At 36.3% G+C, this 18,134-nt stretch overlaps 1 protein-coding gene across 1 annotated transcript in view; it reads left to right on the top strand.

Annotated features, from left to right (window-relative positions):
* Positions 1–18,134, top strand: part of BANK1 (B-cell scaffold protein with ankyrin repeats 1) — a 137,062-nt gene that overhangs the window by 32,128 nt on the left and 86,800 nt on the right. Inside the window, exons 4-7 of the mRNA XM_017822217.1 lie at positions 1,788–1,936; positions 3,096–3,234; positions 5,773–5,915; positions 12,952–13,072. Of these exons, the coding sequence (XP_017677706.1) occupies positions 1,788–1,936; positions 3,096–3,234; positions 5,773–5,915; positions 12,952–13,072 (552 nt within the window). The remainder of the gene's footprint in view (positions 1–1,787; positions 1,937–3,095; positions 3,235–5,772; positions 5,916–12,951; positions 13,073–18,134) is intronic.

Consider the following 18,134-nt stretch of genomic DNA (forward strand, 5'->3'; position numbering starts at 1 on the left):
TAAAATAAATCAAAGCAAATGGAATTAATACTACTTCCGTAAAGTATGTCTACACATAGGATCAGTGTAATTTTACCAATCTACACTGAATTCACAGCTTAAATTCAGAATTTTTTTGCCTTAAAGGCATGAGAGTGTAAGCAGGAGTAGGCTGGGCAGATTTTACTAGGTAGTGGTTATCACCAAACCCACCTACCTTAGATGTTCAAAGAAACTTTAGCTTCCTTGAGGAAACATGGAAAAATTACTCTCTTTTCTTTTCTATTATTATTTTTCCCCTTTTTTCTGAGATCTCTCTAACAATCAAAACATATTTCTGGAAAAAAATATCTACATCAGACATAGCATGCCCTGGAATAATTCACTCAGCAGGTACATTTACTATAGTTGTAGTTTATTAAAATCCAAGCAAGGCAGGATTGGTAAGGAAAGAGAATGTTCTGTATCAGATGAACTGGTGCATATGGGGAAAATAAGGGCAATCAAGTGAGAAAAGTAATCGTAAATTTCCAATACTGACACTGGCTAGGAAGGTTTCTGTGCCACTTAGGAACACTGTGTGGTTTGTGTACCTCAGTCACTTGGGCACTTTTGAAAAAAAACTCAAAATGGCTGTGATACTGTTTGAGCAAAGCCAAATTACTGCTGTTCTGTATTCTGCCCATCACTAATTAATTGTAATATTCTACATCCATTTAAGAGGAAAAGATGTGCCTGAAAATTTCTTCGTATCCTTGAATGTAATTGACTGTGAGTGTTTCATAATTTACAGTAATACAAGATACTGTGGGTGTCTCTCAGGATATTTTCTCATCAGCCAGTCAAGGTTTTAACTCTGAGTTGCATGCAATGATATCAATAATCTAACTAGGTGACTGCAGTATACTGAGTAATCTTGCATGATGAAGAGCTACCGCAGTCCTTTGAGATGGGTGGCGAGAGTGTTTCATACAGGGTAATAGAGTGTCTGGAAAGGAGTAGTAATGACACAGCTGAGAAGTAGCAGGTGTGAAGAATACCTTTGCTAAAACACAGGCTTAGTCAGAGCTCTGCAGATGCAGTCGTCAGTTCTATTTCATCATTAAAATTCTGTGATAAGGTGAAGGATTCACAATGGCTCTTTAGCCTTTTCTGGTACAGCAAAACAGTAAAGAACCTGCTTGTAAGCTACTTGTATGACTGGCATAGCATTTCCAAACCCAGATTATCCAATTAAAAAAATGTATGCCTTCCATCCATCATTTTGTCCATTAATGCAGGCAAAGACTCTGGAGGAAATCTGTGCCTACTCTCATAATTACCTGGTCACAGGTATTACTGCCCTCTTATTAACCCTTCCTGCAGATAGGTGGGTAGATGTTGTAAACATATAGCATGTGTTTGTTTTCATATGGGGAAAGGAAGAGTGGTAAAAAGTCCCATTTTATCCTAGTGTATGAGAATCTGTTTTTCTGAGGCTACAAAACTGGCTGATCTCTGTGACCTGGTTGGTCACAGTGATTTTGATCTAAAGGCTGTGTCCCTTTTGGTTTTAGTAAGACACACATGTAAGCAGAGCCTGTTCGTATAAATTAAGGCTGCAGGATCAGAACTTCAGAGGCAAGCTCTTTGTCAAAGGGGGACACCTCATCACACTTATATTAAAGGAATTTTTCCAGGCTTTCATGCAGTGCCCTTAATGTGACTTCAAATGCCATATGAGTAATTAATTGGAAAACACATCACTGCTGTGTTTAGTTGATTTTTGGATTATTAACAATGTTCTCATTCCACATTATTTATTTCAGATCACCAGACTAGCTCTGATGTTAATTTGTCAAATGTCAGGGCAGCATCAGAAACAACAGACTTCAGTTCTAAAAATGAGGTACTTTCTAAAAGTTTGGAAACTAAGGAGCAGTCGATATTGGTGCTTCCAAGAAGAGTATCGTGTGAGGTAAGATTTTTAGATGCTAAAATTTTTGCGATAACGATCAACATTTGTCTCCTCTTCCTTCTGCAATCTCATTCACACTGTATCTGCTATTTGTTTTCAAAATTGTAAAGGGGCCAAAAAGAGAGTGCATTGAGACTACAGTGGGATTTATTTTGCCTTTGTGTCACATCCGCACTGCAGTCAAAAGATTTGCAAATAAAATAGTTTGGAGATAGCCTCTGAGGTATTTTAGCTCTACTAGATTTATTTGACAGCTTGAGTAGAAGTATTACTGTCATGAGGGCCTTATAGTTTAGAGGGAGTATGTAGTCAGGCACTTCTTGAGAGATGTGCAGTATCTCTTGGCAAGAATCCATGATGGGTGTATGGGTATGTGCATATGTGCCTATACTATGAATTACACAAGTGCTTGTGTGAGCATGTACCTAGTGTGACTTTAAATTAAATCAGAAATATTTATATATATGTATCTGCATGCATATTCAATGGACATAAATGTTCATATGTGTTTTTAATCAGTTGCTGTGAGAAATATGTGACAGTGTAAACAGAGGAAGTACAAAATCCAGCACTGCATTCCTTTATATAAATGAGTGGCCATGGTCAGATATGGAGGTTGCAGTGTACATGGAATGTCACTCATTTTGCTTGCTATCTGTTTTTTAACGATGACTTACATTATTTCATTGTTGAGATCAGTACAGTTCTAAGGGAGTAACTTTCCCTCTGGTTCAGGAGGTAGTAGAGGGGTCTTGTCTCACATTATCTGCTGCCTCTATCTTACTTTACTGTCAGCTCACTGTAAGAGTTTAAGTGACACTAAGGTTCTTATTAGGATGGTTATCATTTTTCTAGACTATAGAGTGGCCTTAGAAAATGTAACAATTCATCTACATATGCATTTAAAATACTGTTTCAAGATATTGTTAGGTAAGCTGAATTTAAAATCCTACATTAATTGTGTCATTTATGTCAGTAAAATACTAAAGGTATTTTTTAGTTAATTATTATCTATTATTTAGAGATAGCATCATGTTTTGGTAGTATGATTTTTTGCATGAAGGTGTTGGTAAAGTTCTTTCAATACACTTTCAATATAATTTTAAATTTTCAGTATAATTTTCTGAAGGACTAATGGGAACACATTTTAATTTTGTAGAACCCTGGTGAAATATTCATTCTGTTGAAAGATGAAATAGATGATGATACTCTAGAAATTGAATTCATATCAGATAATCAACGAATTAAAACACAGACAACCTCTTGGAATAAGAAGGTCAAGTACGTAAAAGCCCTAGGTAAGAAAAGTATTCTTTACCTTTAAGTAAACTGAAAATTTTCAACTCCCTTCACTTCTTCTGATAAGTAGTTTCACTTCCTGCTATTTTGTAGGTGTTTCCTGTACATGAGTTTTGCATACAGAGCTTTTATTAATAATGCAGAGAAGCAGGCCCTTGTGATTTATGGGAAGCTAGGTTCTCTTAGGTTGGTTTTCTGTGGTTAAATGGCAGGTGGCAGTCTTAAAATGTCATTGATTAGTTACAGATTAATATTCTTCAAAATTACTGCCATAAAATGCAAAGCTAATATTCTTTTCTTATTACTCCATTACTAAAATGTTTCATTTTATATTTAATGCAGTGAATTTGGTTATACTCCTCTCCATAATTCTTACCAATGCAGGAAATAATTTCTTTTCTTTGTTCATATTCATGCCATTTCTCTGTATCACTCTGGTTTGCAGGTTTCTAATGATTTTTTTCCACTGCACCATCCATAACTAGTTGCTAACAGTTTCACTTATTTAACAGCAATTTCTCTTAGATCTGTGCAGATTTAATGGCCAAATCTGTCTCCACCGTTTTGATGTGAGTTAAGAATTAAAAAAATTTTTGCCTATGGCTTTAGAGTATAGTTTGCTACTGCACTGCATACTGTGAATTCCCAAAGGAACTTACATAATATTTTATTCTAAAATGATTGCAACAGAACATTAGATAGGAGGAAATACATACATATAAGCTACAATTTTCCACGCTGGCTTCTTGGAGTTAGGTTTGGGTAATTCTATGACCTGATGACTTCTGTGACTCAATACTGGTGAGGCCACACCTCGAGTCCTGTGTCCAGTTCTGGGCCCCTCACTTCAAGAAAGACATTGAGATGCTGGAGTGAGTCCAGAGAAGGGCAACAGAACTGGTGAAGGGTCTAGAAAGTAAATCACATAAGAAACTGAGAGAGCTGGGGTTGTTAAGCCTGGAGAAAAGGAGGCTCAGGGGAGACCTTATTGCTCTCTACAAATACCTGAAAGGAGGTTGGTATCCAGGTGAGGGTCGGCCTCTTCTCCCAGGTAGCCAGTGACAGGACAAGAAGACCTAGCCTCCAGCTGTGCCAGGGGAGGTTTAGGTTGGACATTAGGAGGAATTTCTTCACAGAAAGTGTGATTAGACATTGGAATGGACTGGCCAGGGAGATGGTGGAGTCACCATCCCTGAAAATGTTCAGGGAATGACTGGACGTGACAAGTCTAGTTGACAAGGTGGTGGTTCGGTCAAAGATTGGGCTCAATGACCTTAAAGATCTCTTCCAACCTAAATGATTCTGTGATTTTCATCCTGAGCACTGTCCTGGGATGATGGTCACACATGGCCTGAAAGGTCTTTATCACTGTGATGGTGCAGATAGTTTGTTTTTAGCAACCTGTCTGAGAAGTAAATAACCAACAGGCAGCTTTCATCTGTAACTGGATTTCAGAGCACAAAAGCTGAAATCCTCATTCACAGATCTTAAAAGATTCTTCCAAAATTGCTTTGTGAGAACATTGTTGATCACAAGAAGGTTTCTCTAGTGGATGAATAATCAAATATGAACAGTAAATGAAATATGAAAAAAATTTGCAGAGAGTTGTAGCCCAAGTTTGATTTTTATATCATTTGTCCTTAATGATAAATTCATAATTAAATTAATGTCCTTTAAAAGTCTGGAAGAGTTGGAAATTTGGAATTATCCTTTTCTGGTCCAGCTGATCTGATGTTCATAAAAATGTTCTTTTGTTGGTTTTGGTTTGGTTTGTGTTTTTTTTTTAAAGCATTTGGTCAGTTTCCATTTAAATGATTTAACATGATGTTCTATTAGATTAGTTACTCTGGCCCTATTACTCTTCTCCATTTTCAGGGTTGTCCCTTTCATCACTGTTTTGTGGGCAGAGTAAACTGTGCTAGTATGGTCCAGCAGAATATCTGGCACAATGAATACTAATGAATTGGGAAATGTGCTCATAAAGTAGGCTTGTGCTGCCTGCACAAAGCAAGTCATACTTAAGTAACAGACTATGAATGCCTCTTTCCTTTTGATTTTACGAGGTAAACAACTGGAATGGAATTAATTAATTATACTGCAATTTCTTTAGCCTAGCTCAAATGCTATCTTGAGAACCTTGACTGCAATTAAGAAAAATGTTTCAAAAATGAATAGCAATTACACTATTTGTGATAAATGAACTTTTCCTTAATATGTAGGCATAAGGGAGCTGATTATAGGTCATCAGACTACAAAGGGATGTTGGAAATTTTAAGCATTCTGGTTTCATCTCCTTTCTCATGTGAAGCAGTAGAACAGCTTTGCTTTATACATATTTACAAATATGTATTTTCTTTTGTTAGACTGAAAGACTTGAATAAAAAATGGACTACACTGAATCACCTGTTAAATGCAAATCCAGTTCATCAACTCTGCTTTTTCTGTGATATCTTCCTGTTATTTTACTCATTCCCTGAGATCTCTGGTCTGGGACTGTAAAATATCTTCAGCTACTGTTCTGATTTTTGTTTTTTAAGATTTTCCTGCTGGCCCTGTATATGTAAATGTCTACTGTGGGGGAGTCATTAAGACCACAGCACACATTGAGTACTACACTGCACTAGAGGAGATTGAGCCCATTTTAAAGAAGGTGGCTGACCCAATAGCTTTCACTTGTCACGTAAGTAGACTTCTCAGTTTTTAATTAAAGAAAAATAGAATGTAAGCTTATATGAACTGAGATAATATGCAATCTTTTGATTACACAATAATTAGTAATGGCTCAATAATAGGCTCAGGATTAAGAGGCCTGTCTCTGATATGTCTAGTTGTAAGCAAGTCAGGCAAGAGAAAACAAATTTCCTCTTTTCTTGTTTTTGTTTAGAGAGTGATATAAACATCCTTTGTGCTATGTATATGCCCAGTGTACAACGTGCTGCATTACAAAGGATGAAAATAAGAACAAATATTAGTGAAATCCCTCTCCATTTAAAGTGTTATTTTTCACATGTTCTAAAACCAGCAGAAGCAAGTAATCTTAAACCATATTGTATTTGGAGAGTTATTATTCATTCACCAGCAAATGGGGTTTTTCTGGCATAGCTTGTATGGGAGGCAGTAGATTGCTATTCATATAGAGTCCATTTACAGCTGCTCTATTATCATTCACGTGATTTGCTTGCCGGTTGCCATGCAGATTCTTTGCATGTATTTAGAAAAAAATCAGGTTTTGAGCTGGGTTTCAAATCAGCACAGCAGACTGCAGTGCTCTGCAGCCTGTTCCTTGCCAGTGGCACATAAGAAATAGCAAGAAAAGAAAGCATATACTGAGAAAGAATGGAATCTCAAGTATCATTTGTTGAATGGTGGGTAGCCCAAGCAGACTTGTCATAATGTCTATATTGTAATTGCAAAGCCAGAACAAAAATAATAGTCTGCGTTTCCAGTGCAGACAGTCTCATTTTCCTGTGACAAATCTACCTTGTGCACCACCTAAGGCATTACACTCATAACAAAGGGATTAATAAAAATGATGTATTGCATTATTAGTGTTCTATTAAGGATGGGGTTAGGTTCCTTCCAAGTACAAGTTACTTCTGTTCTAAGAAAACAGGCTGTTGCACAAGAAAAATAGTGCAACTCAAAGTACAAATGGATTCTTAAATTCTTTATAGTATCTGTCATTCTTTAGCTTGTATTTTGCAGTATATCAAAGTAAGCTTCTAACACATTTTCATTTAAACTTTTATGCATAAGAAGTGTGTCATAATGATATAAAAAATTGTCATTATCATGGTAACCTTGATACCTAAAGCACACATGCTATTTCCACTGGAAAGCTATTTGTGTTATTCAGGAGTTTGACCCTTCATTTAACCAGCATGACTAATATTTAGTAAAACACATGCAATTCAAATCATATTCAAATGCAAAAATAATTCTGTGCAGAGCAGTAGTGCACACCAGGTAATACAGCTGTAGTATTATGACCACTGGTTATGTTTAACAATTTCCTCACCTTTACTCATCTGGATAATAAGCATGACTTTAAATGAGGTGACGCTGTTTATCTGCTGTCATTTTTATTGTTTTGGTAACTGAAAATTAATGCCAAGAAAATTTTTATAATTGGGTAGGTTCTACAGTCCACACGATATCAGGGCTACTCTGTGGCAAGGTATACTAATGGTAATTCTTTTGTAAGTGTACTATGTGTTGGAAAATTTGTCATATTTAATGGTACCTGCTGAGCCACAGAGTGAGGTACACTAACTAGCTAGGCAGCTAAAATATTTCTACAAACTTTTTAAATAAGCTTTCATGTTAACCTGATTTAATGTCAATAAGATGCATCATAAAGATGCAATTTACAGAACATAATTTAACTTAATCTTTAAAATATGTTCACAAAAGGAAAAACAAAACAGACTTGATACTAATTAGAATTCCCATCAAGTAGCAGGAGTAATAGTAACTTTTATTCAACCAGGATAATTAAAACCTTTGAGACTATCAGCTTATTTGCAAAAATATCCTGGGGCAACAGGCATTTATCTATGCAAAGTAACAATCAAACACAATGGAAAACAAAACTGATATAAAATAGAAAGGCTTACAGCAATTATTGATCAAAGCAATATCACTCTGTGGTTCAAAGAAAAGTTCAAGATTTGCACAAGTGCTTGCAATCTGAGAAGTATCTCCTTTTTAAGATTCTGTGATGAAAGCAAATTGCTACAGTACTGCATACCGAAGACACAGTGCTTTGGTAAAATGCTTTCATTGTATTCTGCATTGTCTTGCCAACCTTTTCAGCTCCTTTGAGATGTTCCACTTTGTCCCCCAATAAAGCCAAACAGATAGACAAAACACAACAAACAGACTTACAGCTATCCATTAATTTTACCAATGGTCAGGTCAGTTCATATATCTTGGTGGGAGACTAACCAAGTGTGGTACCGCTGCATTTATGAATCTGGTTTTGCAGAACAATTAAAGATTGGCATTAGCTAAAGTTTAGATTAAACATAATCTAAGATTTTAGAAATTATGTCTTTGGATAAAATTCTTTGCTATGTCTGACAGATTGTAATTTTCTGTGCTCCAAATTTGTCTGAATTTAAAACACATTTACCAATATCAGCAAGTCATTTTAAGCAACCAAATAAATATTTAAAATGTAATGAAATACATAAAGCAAATTAAATAAGTTTCTTTGTATAAGTTTCAAAAGAAAAAAACTGGAATTTTATAGTAAAGTAGGAAGAATTGGGATCATAATAACTGAATCATAATGCTGAATGACCTTGCTATAAGAATATAGGAGGGTGCAGGTTGGCTAAGGGCCGTGATTTTTGGTTCTCTCCTTTTTATACAATTCTACATTAAAGAAACTCTCTTAGGGAGTTTATGTTCTCACAGTAACCCAATGAACAGATTGATTTTAAGGTTCTTAAAACTCATAATTAAACTTCTTCATATTTCATTTTTTCCTTCTCATCAGCTTCTTATTTCAGCATGCTGGATTTACATGCTGCATTGTTTTTTCTATCTGATTTTCAACCAAATGGATTTATTGGGTCAGTTATTTAGTGTTGGAGTTTACTGGTAGAGATTTATTAGGTTTAAAAAAAAAAATTGAAATAAGGTAATATCCTTATTACTGAAATTGTTACGTTCATGTTAGTTTGAGTGACTTAGAATATCTGGAGAGATTAAGGAAGTCTTTGTGACAAACTTTGGTTGAATAATAATCCTATGATTCTGAGATACTTGGTATCATAGATGATGTTTTTATCATAGTCATCAAGCAGGATTCCAGTTACGGTGCATATTGGAAAAGAAGAATGAAAATAAACTGCAGCCTTTAAACTTGTAAAAAGCTATATGACTTATGTGGCGATATTATGTATGCGCCTTTACCTGATCCCCAGAGATACTTCCTTTGAAACTGTATTTAATATTTCAATCTTCTCAGCCACGTCAGCAGCTGTTATTTTAAAATGTTTCTTTCTTTTCCTCTAGGTATGAAAGCTGTCCATATTCCATCACTGCCTAAAATTGTCAGAAATGCCTGAGTGATTTTTAAACCTAGCCCATTCTCTTTGGCAGAAGTAATCTAGATATGGAAGTGCATATAAAGTAGTGTCTGATATGTAAGAACTACTGGAGAAGTTCATCTTTATGTAAATGTAACCTTGTTAGTACTGCTAAAGCCAATGTGGAATACATTAATTTAGTGGCTGTGTATGCTTCGTTTCAGTGGCACAGATTTTCAGGGCTTGGTGAGCAGTTACTAAAGAAAGTAGATAGTCTTATTCACAAAAGTAGCAAAAAGTGTTCTTGATCTCCTTTTTGAAGGATGTTTTTGGAAGCCTGGGTGTGATGATCAGCACTTGGGGCTTCTCGGTTCACAGCTGTGTCCTGTTGCTCTGAAAAGGAATGAGGGAAGGGAGATGGTGCCTACACCTGGGGAGGTACTACTGAGTTAAGTTGTTGGTGACGAGCTCTGGAGCAAGTAGTGGTGTTTGCAGAAGGACCAAGCTTCCAGACCTCCAAGAGTGAAGCAGAGAACAGCTGCCTGTGCTGCAGAGACCATGGGAAGCATTGCTTACAAACTCACTAGCTTAATTCTGAGTGGCTGCAAGGACACTGGGGGAAGTAGCGCTTTTACTTCTTTTCTGTCACGTTGTAGGTCTTTATGCAGATAAAATATGGGCTTCCTCAAACTCCTGACTGGGTCAGTGTTCCCTTGCAGTGCTTAATTTTAAATACCATTCTACTTCTGTTGGCTTTGGTGAACTTTCAATGTGAACTTCAGGTTTGTAGTTTTGGTGAGATTTCTGGGGAAGATTTGACAGTCCTATAGAGAGCCATGTAGGGTATATTAAAATATGTAAGTGCAGCATAGTTTGAGTCTGTGAGATATCTGGAGCAGAAATGGGCAGTAAAGTAAAAGGCTCTAAACTGAATTCCTTCCTGGGGAGGTGACCTTTGTGTTGGTATGGAGCTGGGGAGTGCACTGTGGTCCTATTGCTAGTTCTGTTTCACTGTTGTTTCTACTATTAGCTTCACACAAGTACTGAAATGGGCCCTCCTGGATGTGATATAAAAGACATTAACATAGATTTATTTGTTTGTTGTGGAGGGTTTTTTTTGGTTTTTGTTTGGTTGGGTTTTTTTTAATAATTAATCATTTTATGTCTTTGTTGTAGAGTAGCAGAAAAAAGCTACTTGTTATGGTTTAGTTAGCAATGTAGGTTGTTAAATCAGTGCTTGAGTCGTCAGGTTTCAGATTCCTGGAGTAAGAGAAAAAAAATTGAGGTGGAAAACTTGAAGAAAATTGCACTGGTAACTCTATAAGAAGTGTATGGTGCTTAACTTGGAAATCATAGAAATGGATAGGCTGGAAGGCCTGTTAAAGTATGAGAAATTTAGCTCTAATTTAATCTATTTAGTTTGGGAGATCACACAGCCTAATATCTTTCTCAACAGCTTGTAAAAGCCAAGCTAGTCTGATGTGGTAAACTATGCAACTGTGTGCGGCCTTAAAAATTTTACTGCAAGTTCCTGAAGTTGTGTGCACTTCTCAGTTCAAGAACTTGTTCCATCTCAGATTGTGAAACATTGTTTTATTCCATGTAAATTTGGTTGTCTGAGAGTGAAGTAAGAGCTATGCATTCTTAAGGTACTCCTCCCCTAGATTTCTGACTGAATAAAAGGAATAAGGAAGGGTTCTTGCCTCAGCTCATATTAAAAAGCAGAAGAGCTGTCTAGGTAAGATTACTCAGTGCTTGCTGAAAAGAGACTATGGGGTGTTTATTTGGCTTTGATATACAAGACAAGTCTGAAATGGACTCTGTCTGAAAATGCTCCTCTGGATGCAGATGTTCTTGGGGTGGTTTTTTCATTGTTTTGTTTGTTCTTTTTTTTTTTTTTACAGAGAAAGTTAGATAGGTAGCAAAATGTGTAGTGGATGTCCCTGCCATTTTAAATGGAGATGTAAAAATATTGCTTTGGGTTTAGTTTGTCTAGAAGCCCACCTAAATTCTTATTCTCTATACATTGGAATTTTTGCTATATAGTTGCTTCAGTGAACACCAGTGGTTTTGAGCCTCTTCCTTTATGACACAATATCTTCATATACACTCATCTGAGGTAGTTCCTGTGTTGTTACTTGGTTTTGTCCTACTCTAGATTGAACTTTATGAAGGTAGTATCAATGAAGATATCATATCTAAGAAGACCTACTTGGAACAAGAGAGAATAGTATGGTTTCTTAACTTCCTCATTCTTCTTAATAATTTGTAAATATAATGTTGTTATTCATGTTAATAGTTTAGGAGGTTTATAGATATTTGGGAGGTTTTGCACATGCTTTCTCAATTCACACCGTAAGTCTGGTACTCAGGTTGAATTTTTATTCTAGAACGAGTTTTAAAGATCTTCTTTTCCTAGGCAGAGACTTTTTTTAATGCTTATTGCTTTGGTTATTGAAGATTAATTTATGTATTCATCATTATTCAATAAAAAATACAGAGAATGTAATATGACAGTACATTCTGTACATACAGTACAGAAAGGGAGTGAATTATGAAAAGAAATCTGATGGTTTTTTATGTATCATAATATTGGAAGGGCCGCAGTTAATTATGGGAAAAATAAACAATCATATTGTTAGCTTCCTACCTGCACAGACCTCTAAATCTGAGTAGGAATCAGATGAAAATTATATCCTGCCTGTGCATTCAACATTTTCTGGTCACATCATACTTACTTTCTCATTCCCTTTTAACAGCCTTGGGAATTAAACTTCATGTTTCATCAGTAGACCCCTCTGTCCTTTTTCTCCTCAGCATGTCAGTCACAGAGTTTCTTTTTAAGTTCATATGCTAAGCATGTCTGCAGATGTTCCCTTTTAGTGATCCCCAAATTGTCTCGACCAGAAACAGTTCAACTGTGGGAAGACAAACTTTAATGCAGGGCTGCTCACATCTGAGCAGAGTAAACCAACTCCCCTCACGTGCCTGTCTGCTGCGGCTGAGCAACTTTTGGTGCCTGGTGCAGCACAGACTGGACTAGCACTGTAGTACTATGTGTAAAATGTCCTTACTGTTCAGATCCCTGTAGTTGTGCTTTTCTTGTCATGCCAAGCAAAGAAATACTTAATTATGGCTACCTTGAAAGTCATTAGGAATAGATCTTGGCCTTCTGTCCAGGAGGAGATAATCCAAAAAAGATCTCATGGCAGTAAGTGAGAATTTCCCTTGTCTAAAGATTATGTGTTTATTAGTAAACTAATCTATCTGGTTGATATCAGTTCCTTATTCTGTCAGCGATGTTAAGCCTTGGCTGATGGAATTGAAGCTGTTTCCTACCTAGACAAGTCCACAATCTTAATGTAAAGGTTTTGGGTAACAGAGTTACTATAAACTCATCCTGAATTACTACTGTAGTAAAACATAAATCCTTGTACCTCATCCAGAAGTTTTTAAGTTATGGCTGAACTTCTTATGTTATTATAAATGTTTTTCTGCAGTTGGATCATGTTGTCATGATTCTTCTGTATTAGAATATCCCTTGTATAGTTTTCAAAAACTATGCTGCTCTTACTAAGAGTGAGTACTGTTTTGAGTAATTTTATTCACCAGCACTCGGAGGATAAAGTTGAAAATACATATGCAACAAATGCACTATTTTTTTTTTCTTTTAAGTAGACATTGAAGTTTTCTTCTGTAGAGAAGGTGGACAATGTTCTGACTTTGTTGTTGAAAAGCAAAGTATCTGCTTATGAATTCAGCCCATTCCAAAGTGGAGAAGAGCATCGCCAACAAGCTGGTGAGTCACTTTTTCTAGGCATTGATTTTTGTTGCTGATGCTATGGTTATTACATAAAAATATTAATAAGACAATCTTTAAGTATGTAAAGTCACTAGTGAAATGGAGGAATCCACTAAACACAATGTGTTTATTGGGAAAAAGAATTCTGTAAATCATTACTTCATGACTCAGTACTATGTATTTATGCTTGTCTGGATTTTTGATCAGCATTGGATCAAGTGCAAGTTGACAGCTTTACAGCTGAGCACATTTATACTAGTGGAGAAAACAAAGTAATGTGGAGATGCCTGTACATTATATGTTTTTTACTAATTGCTCTTCTGCAATGCAATCTAGACTTCTGTTTTCCAAGTTTGGAGACAATCTGAAAGATTTCTCTATCTGAAGAGAACAGATGGCTTTTGAACTTAACACTGAACTTCTCCATTCAGTTTTAGTACCTATGCACTTAATGATTTCCATTATTTGTGGCAAAAATATAATTTTATTTTTCTTAATTTTTTAAAAAAGGCATCCCAGTGAGTTAAATAGGGTTTCTTTATACAGTAAATACACTATATGCACAATTCAGTCATATATCAACAGAAGCTACTGTTGAGGAGGGCCCTGGTTGAATTCACCGACCACTTATTAAGGATCCAAATTGGTTTGAAACAAACCAAGAGTGTGATTATTTAGCTTGTGTTTTGAAAGCATCATTATGAGGTTATTTCAAATGTGTGTTAGACCTCAGCTTTCCTAAGAAACTTCTGGGGAAAAACAGTGCTCAAGAAAATGTGTTTCCCTTCTACAATACTTGAGAAGGATGTGTTTGAGCTGTTGCTTGGCTCCTGTTTTGTGTAGCTGGATTGTGGTTTTAAAAGAAAATAAGCTCTCTACAGTCAAGTACAACATCTAGTCAAGTCTCTACAGTCAAGTACAACATAATACTTCTCATAACCAAATACAACAAGTTTTGGAGGTAGCTTTACTGTGATTGCTATCATGCTTTCTTTCCTTTTCAGCAGTTTCTTTGTTGATGCAATTCACCCCTCTGTACTAGAAATAATTGATTCTACTTGTAATCAAAAAATGAGCTTAAATGTCAAAGTTAGTGGAAGCAAATAATTGAGGCACCTGTCCTTGACATTTTCCTTTGTAAGATTGCAGGATGGGGGTGTACAGGACACATTCAAGAGTCATTCCCAATGTGAAATGTTAGTTCTGATGAACAAAAGATTTTCTGCTTCTCTAGCAACCAGTTAGATCTGGGCATGCTTTTGAACATTGAGAATAATACTTGCCAACCTGCTATCCTCCCCCAAAAGGCCAATACAGTTCAAGAGCAAGTTGACTGCTTATGAGCTTGAGCCAAGTAGTGACCTTCTTAAAATGAACTGGTTTAATATATGCACAAAAAGAAGGTGGTAAGTTAGATGCCTAGATTCTTCATTAAAGAAAGATGTGGTTGCAGAGCTGGCAACACTCAGAATGTGGGAGGTCTGTGCTCTGATCCCTCGCCTGAAAGGTATATAAATCTGCATCTTTGACTCCCTATAACAGCATCCCAAACAGGCACTTAACATGTCCAGTAGAGAACTAAAGAAGGTCAAGCTTGCAGCGTGAGGCATAGATAAGAGAAACCTTTTTCTGTGTGGTTCTACATTGATGCTTTATTTTAACTTTATAGTTAGCACATCAGGGTACTGTTGGTAAATTGCTGTGCCTGAAAGTTCAATATGAGCTCAAAGTGAACCAATAGTGAAGAACTTATGTTATTTTTATTGGGGAATTAATTAATTGTGTGGCTTGACTTCTCACAAAGTGAGATTAAAAACTTTGCAGTGTAGAACTAACTGTAAAATGCTGGTGATATCATGAAAGAATAATGCAATGTGATGCTTGCCTGTATTGACATCATGAGATGCATGTTTCCTTACATAATTTTTCAAGAGCCACTCCCATCCCCAGAGTGGCTGTTCAACATTTTATTTTAGCATGATGATGCAGTACTTGTGAGCAGTCAGTGTCTAGGATGACAAAGTCAAGATAGATGGCAAAGATGCAAAAGGTTAACTCTGATACCATTTTACTTCAATCCATCTGTTACTGAAGTCTGAATAATCCTCTTGAGTAGCACTTCTTTGTTTGGTTCACTCTTCAGAATATAGTTTGAGATTGCCCAATTTAAGGAAATCTTGTAACTGTCACTATTTTGTATGCAGAATCCCTGCTGGAAATGCACTTTCATAATTCTAGGCAATAAGAATGAAAGTATGTTCATGATATTACACAGCTCTCACTGTGTGTTTGCTATCATGTACACATCATGATCATATTTATAGTTTTAGTGTTTTTTTTTCCTTGCAAACCCTGAGATGATTTACTTATCTTTTGGGTTTAATTTATTCAAATTAGGTAGGAGACTTTTAACACTTGATGACAGACCTTATGTGTAGTTTCGTGTTTAAAATGAGCTTTTCTGATTGACTGGTCTGTTATAGCCAGTCTATTATATCAATATATAACCAGTTCTTATAAGTGTATGTGATTACTTGTCTCTATACTAAAGTGTATATGCAAGGCTGCCTATAAATAAGATGTGCTTAGAGTAAAATTATCCATTGCTATTTCCCTGGGTAAGGTCAACTTGATTTTCAGTGTTCCCAATTCTTTTAAGTACTAATAAAAAGAGCAAAATGTCCTGATAAACTTACTATGTTACCATAGTGTCTAACATAACAACTTTACCTGCTTAGGATAGGTATATTGCTGGATATAATGATTTCTGATAATGGAAGTTTTTCAAAAGATGCAGATATGTATTCAGGAAATTTCAATCTCTTACCATCTAAGCAAAGAGAATAGTTTGAGTGGCACATCAGACTTTGTGAAGTTCCTTGCAATATGAAAAACTAGGTCAATAGTCCTGCAAGCGCTTTACCATGTCTGTACTATTCTTTCTCTATGAAATCTCACTTGTTGGACTACATGCATGAGTTTCAATTGCTTGCTTTTGATGAAGTGTCAAATTGTACTAGTTATTGTAGTAACCAAAAAAGTAAATCAGGAATCTCTACCAGAAAAACATAGATTATGCATGGATATTCCCTACTAGCAATATAGAAGATAGAAGATAAGGAATTTTTTTCAGGTGATGGAGGAGAAGAATGTTTTTAATGAATGATATTTAAAGAGGTTATTCTGCAGTCTCTAAAGGGAAATGCAGGAAGCTCAATCGGATGAGAAAGCTAAATGCAGAATAGAATACATGGGGAAATATTGTGTTTAATGACAGGGTTAACTGAAAGACAGGGCCAGGACATGTCTGGGGTTTTTAGTGCTGGTATCATCCCTTGCAGAAAAATGTGACTAAAGCTGGAGGTACTGTCTGCAATATTGTACATTCTGTACCAAATTGATTTCAGGATACATTGTATATATATTATTTCTTTGTATTCTACTAATACAATCCAGTAAAAGTATACTAACAAATCCAAACTTATATTTCAACGTATTTCTTGATAAATATTGCTGTTTTTCATGGGAAGCTCTGATTCTGCTCGTGAATCCTCAGATTTGAGAATTCCTACTGCATTAATTCCTGTCCAAGAAATGGCAATCTACTTGAGAAAAAACTGTTTCTTTTTCCACTATTAATTAATTTTCATTTCTTTAAAAATTATATATTATTGCTTCTCTGATTAAACTTAAACATCAAGGGTTATGACAGGTTCTGAATTTGCTTTGTAGAAAATGCTGTGTTTTCTCTTCTAACACTGCTAGCAATGTAGAAAATCTTATCCTGATTTCTGTAATTCTTTCTTTCAAGCTGAAACATCTATCCCAAAAGAAGAACTAACTGACTGGATTTTCAGCTGCTAGCAAAATAATGGGGGGGAGGAAAGGGAATGGCACTGTAGAAGTCACCTTAAGTGCCTGTTTAAATTGCTAAAAAAATCATGTCCTGTTGCAATAATTTTGGAAATAAAGGAAGTATGTCTTACAAGATCTACAGAAAGATCACTGCAGGCTGCTCTGTTTGCTTATTACAATTTTATGAAAATTCCCACAGGCTAAGACAGTGCTACAATACAGTAATATTAGATTTTATGCTCTGCTTTATAGCTGAGGTTTTCCAGAATTCTTTGCAGAGAAGGGTAGAGAAGGGATTGTGACAGGACAAAACTTAGAGAGCATCAGTTCCCTCTTAACCTTGTGCAAGTCAAATAAAACAATTAAAAACAAGTACGGGTCTTATTGTTAATTGAAAGTTGAAGAAGCCATCTTAAAGCACTTAAAAATATACCACTTGAGACTTTACCATTTCCTTCCTGCTTGTGATGACCAGCTAACTAGTTCTTAGTGTAGGTGCCAAACAGCCACAGCTTTTCTTTATTAACATTCTCCAGTGGAAGTAAGGTCAAGTGACATGGGAAGAATTCAGAGATGCTGCTTGCCCCTGTAGGGAGAAAATTCATGTGGCCAAAGCTAAACTGGAGTTGAAGCTGACCAGAAATGTGGGGGACAAATTTTTTCAAATACATTAATGGCAATAGGCAGAAATATCATTGGCTGGTTCCAAGATGAGGACGGTCACCTCACAAACAGGGATAAGATAAAGACTGAGATAAAGCCAAGGTGTTTAATGCTTTCTTTGCCTCCGTCTTCAACACGGATGATAGACCAGGGCGGTCTCAGTGCCCTGAGCTGGAGGACCATGACTGCAAGAATGATCAACTCCTACTTGACCCTGAGCTTGCTGCTCCATCTGTGGGGCCTGATGGGATTCATCCCAGAATCCTGGGATGAAGAGCTGGCTGATGCCATTGGATAACCTCTGTTGATGATTTTTGAGCAGTCTTGGGAATCCAGAGAGGTCCCAGCTGACTGGAAGCTGGTGAACATTGTCCCGATTTGCAAGGTCAAGAAGGAGGAGCCTGGAAACAACAGGCCTGTCAGTCTCACTTCAGTGCCTGGTAAAGTTATGGAGTAGATTATTCTGGGAGGTATTGAAAAACACTTGAAAGACAACGCAGTTATTGGTCACAGCCAGCACGGCTTCGTGAGAGGAAAGTCC

Source organism: Lepidothrix coronata, unplaced genomic scaffold (genome assembly GCF_001604755.1).
Source record: "Lepidothrix coronata isolate B3197 unplaced genomic scaffold, Lepidothrix_coronata-1.0 Scaffold96, whole genome shotgun sequence".
Taxonomy (NCBI): Eukaryota; Metazoa; Chordata; class Aves; order Passeriformes; family Pipridae; genus Lepidothrix; species Lepidothrix coronata.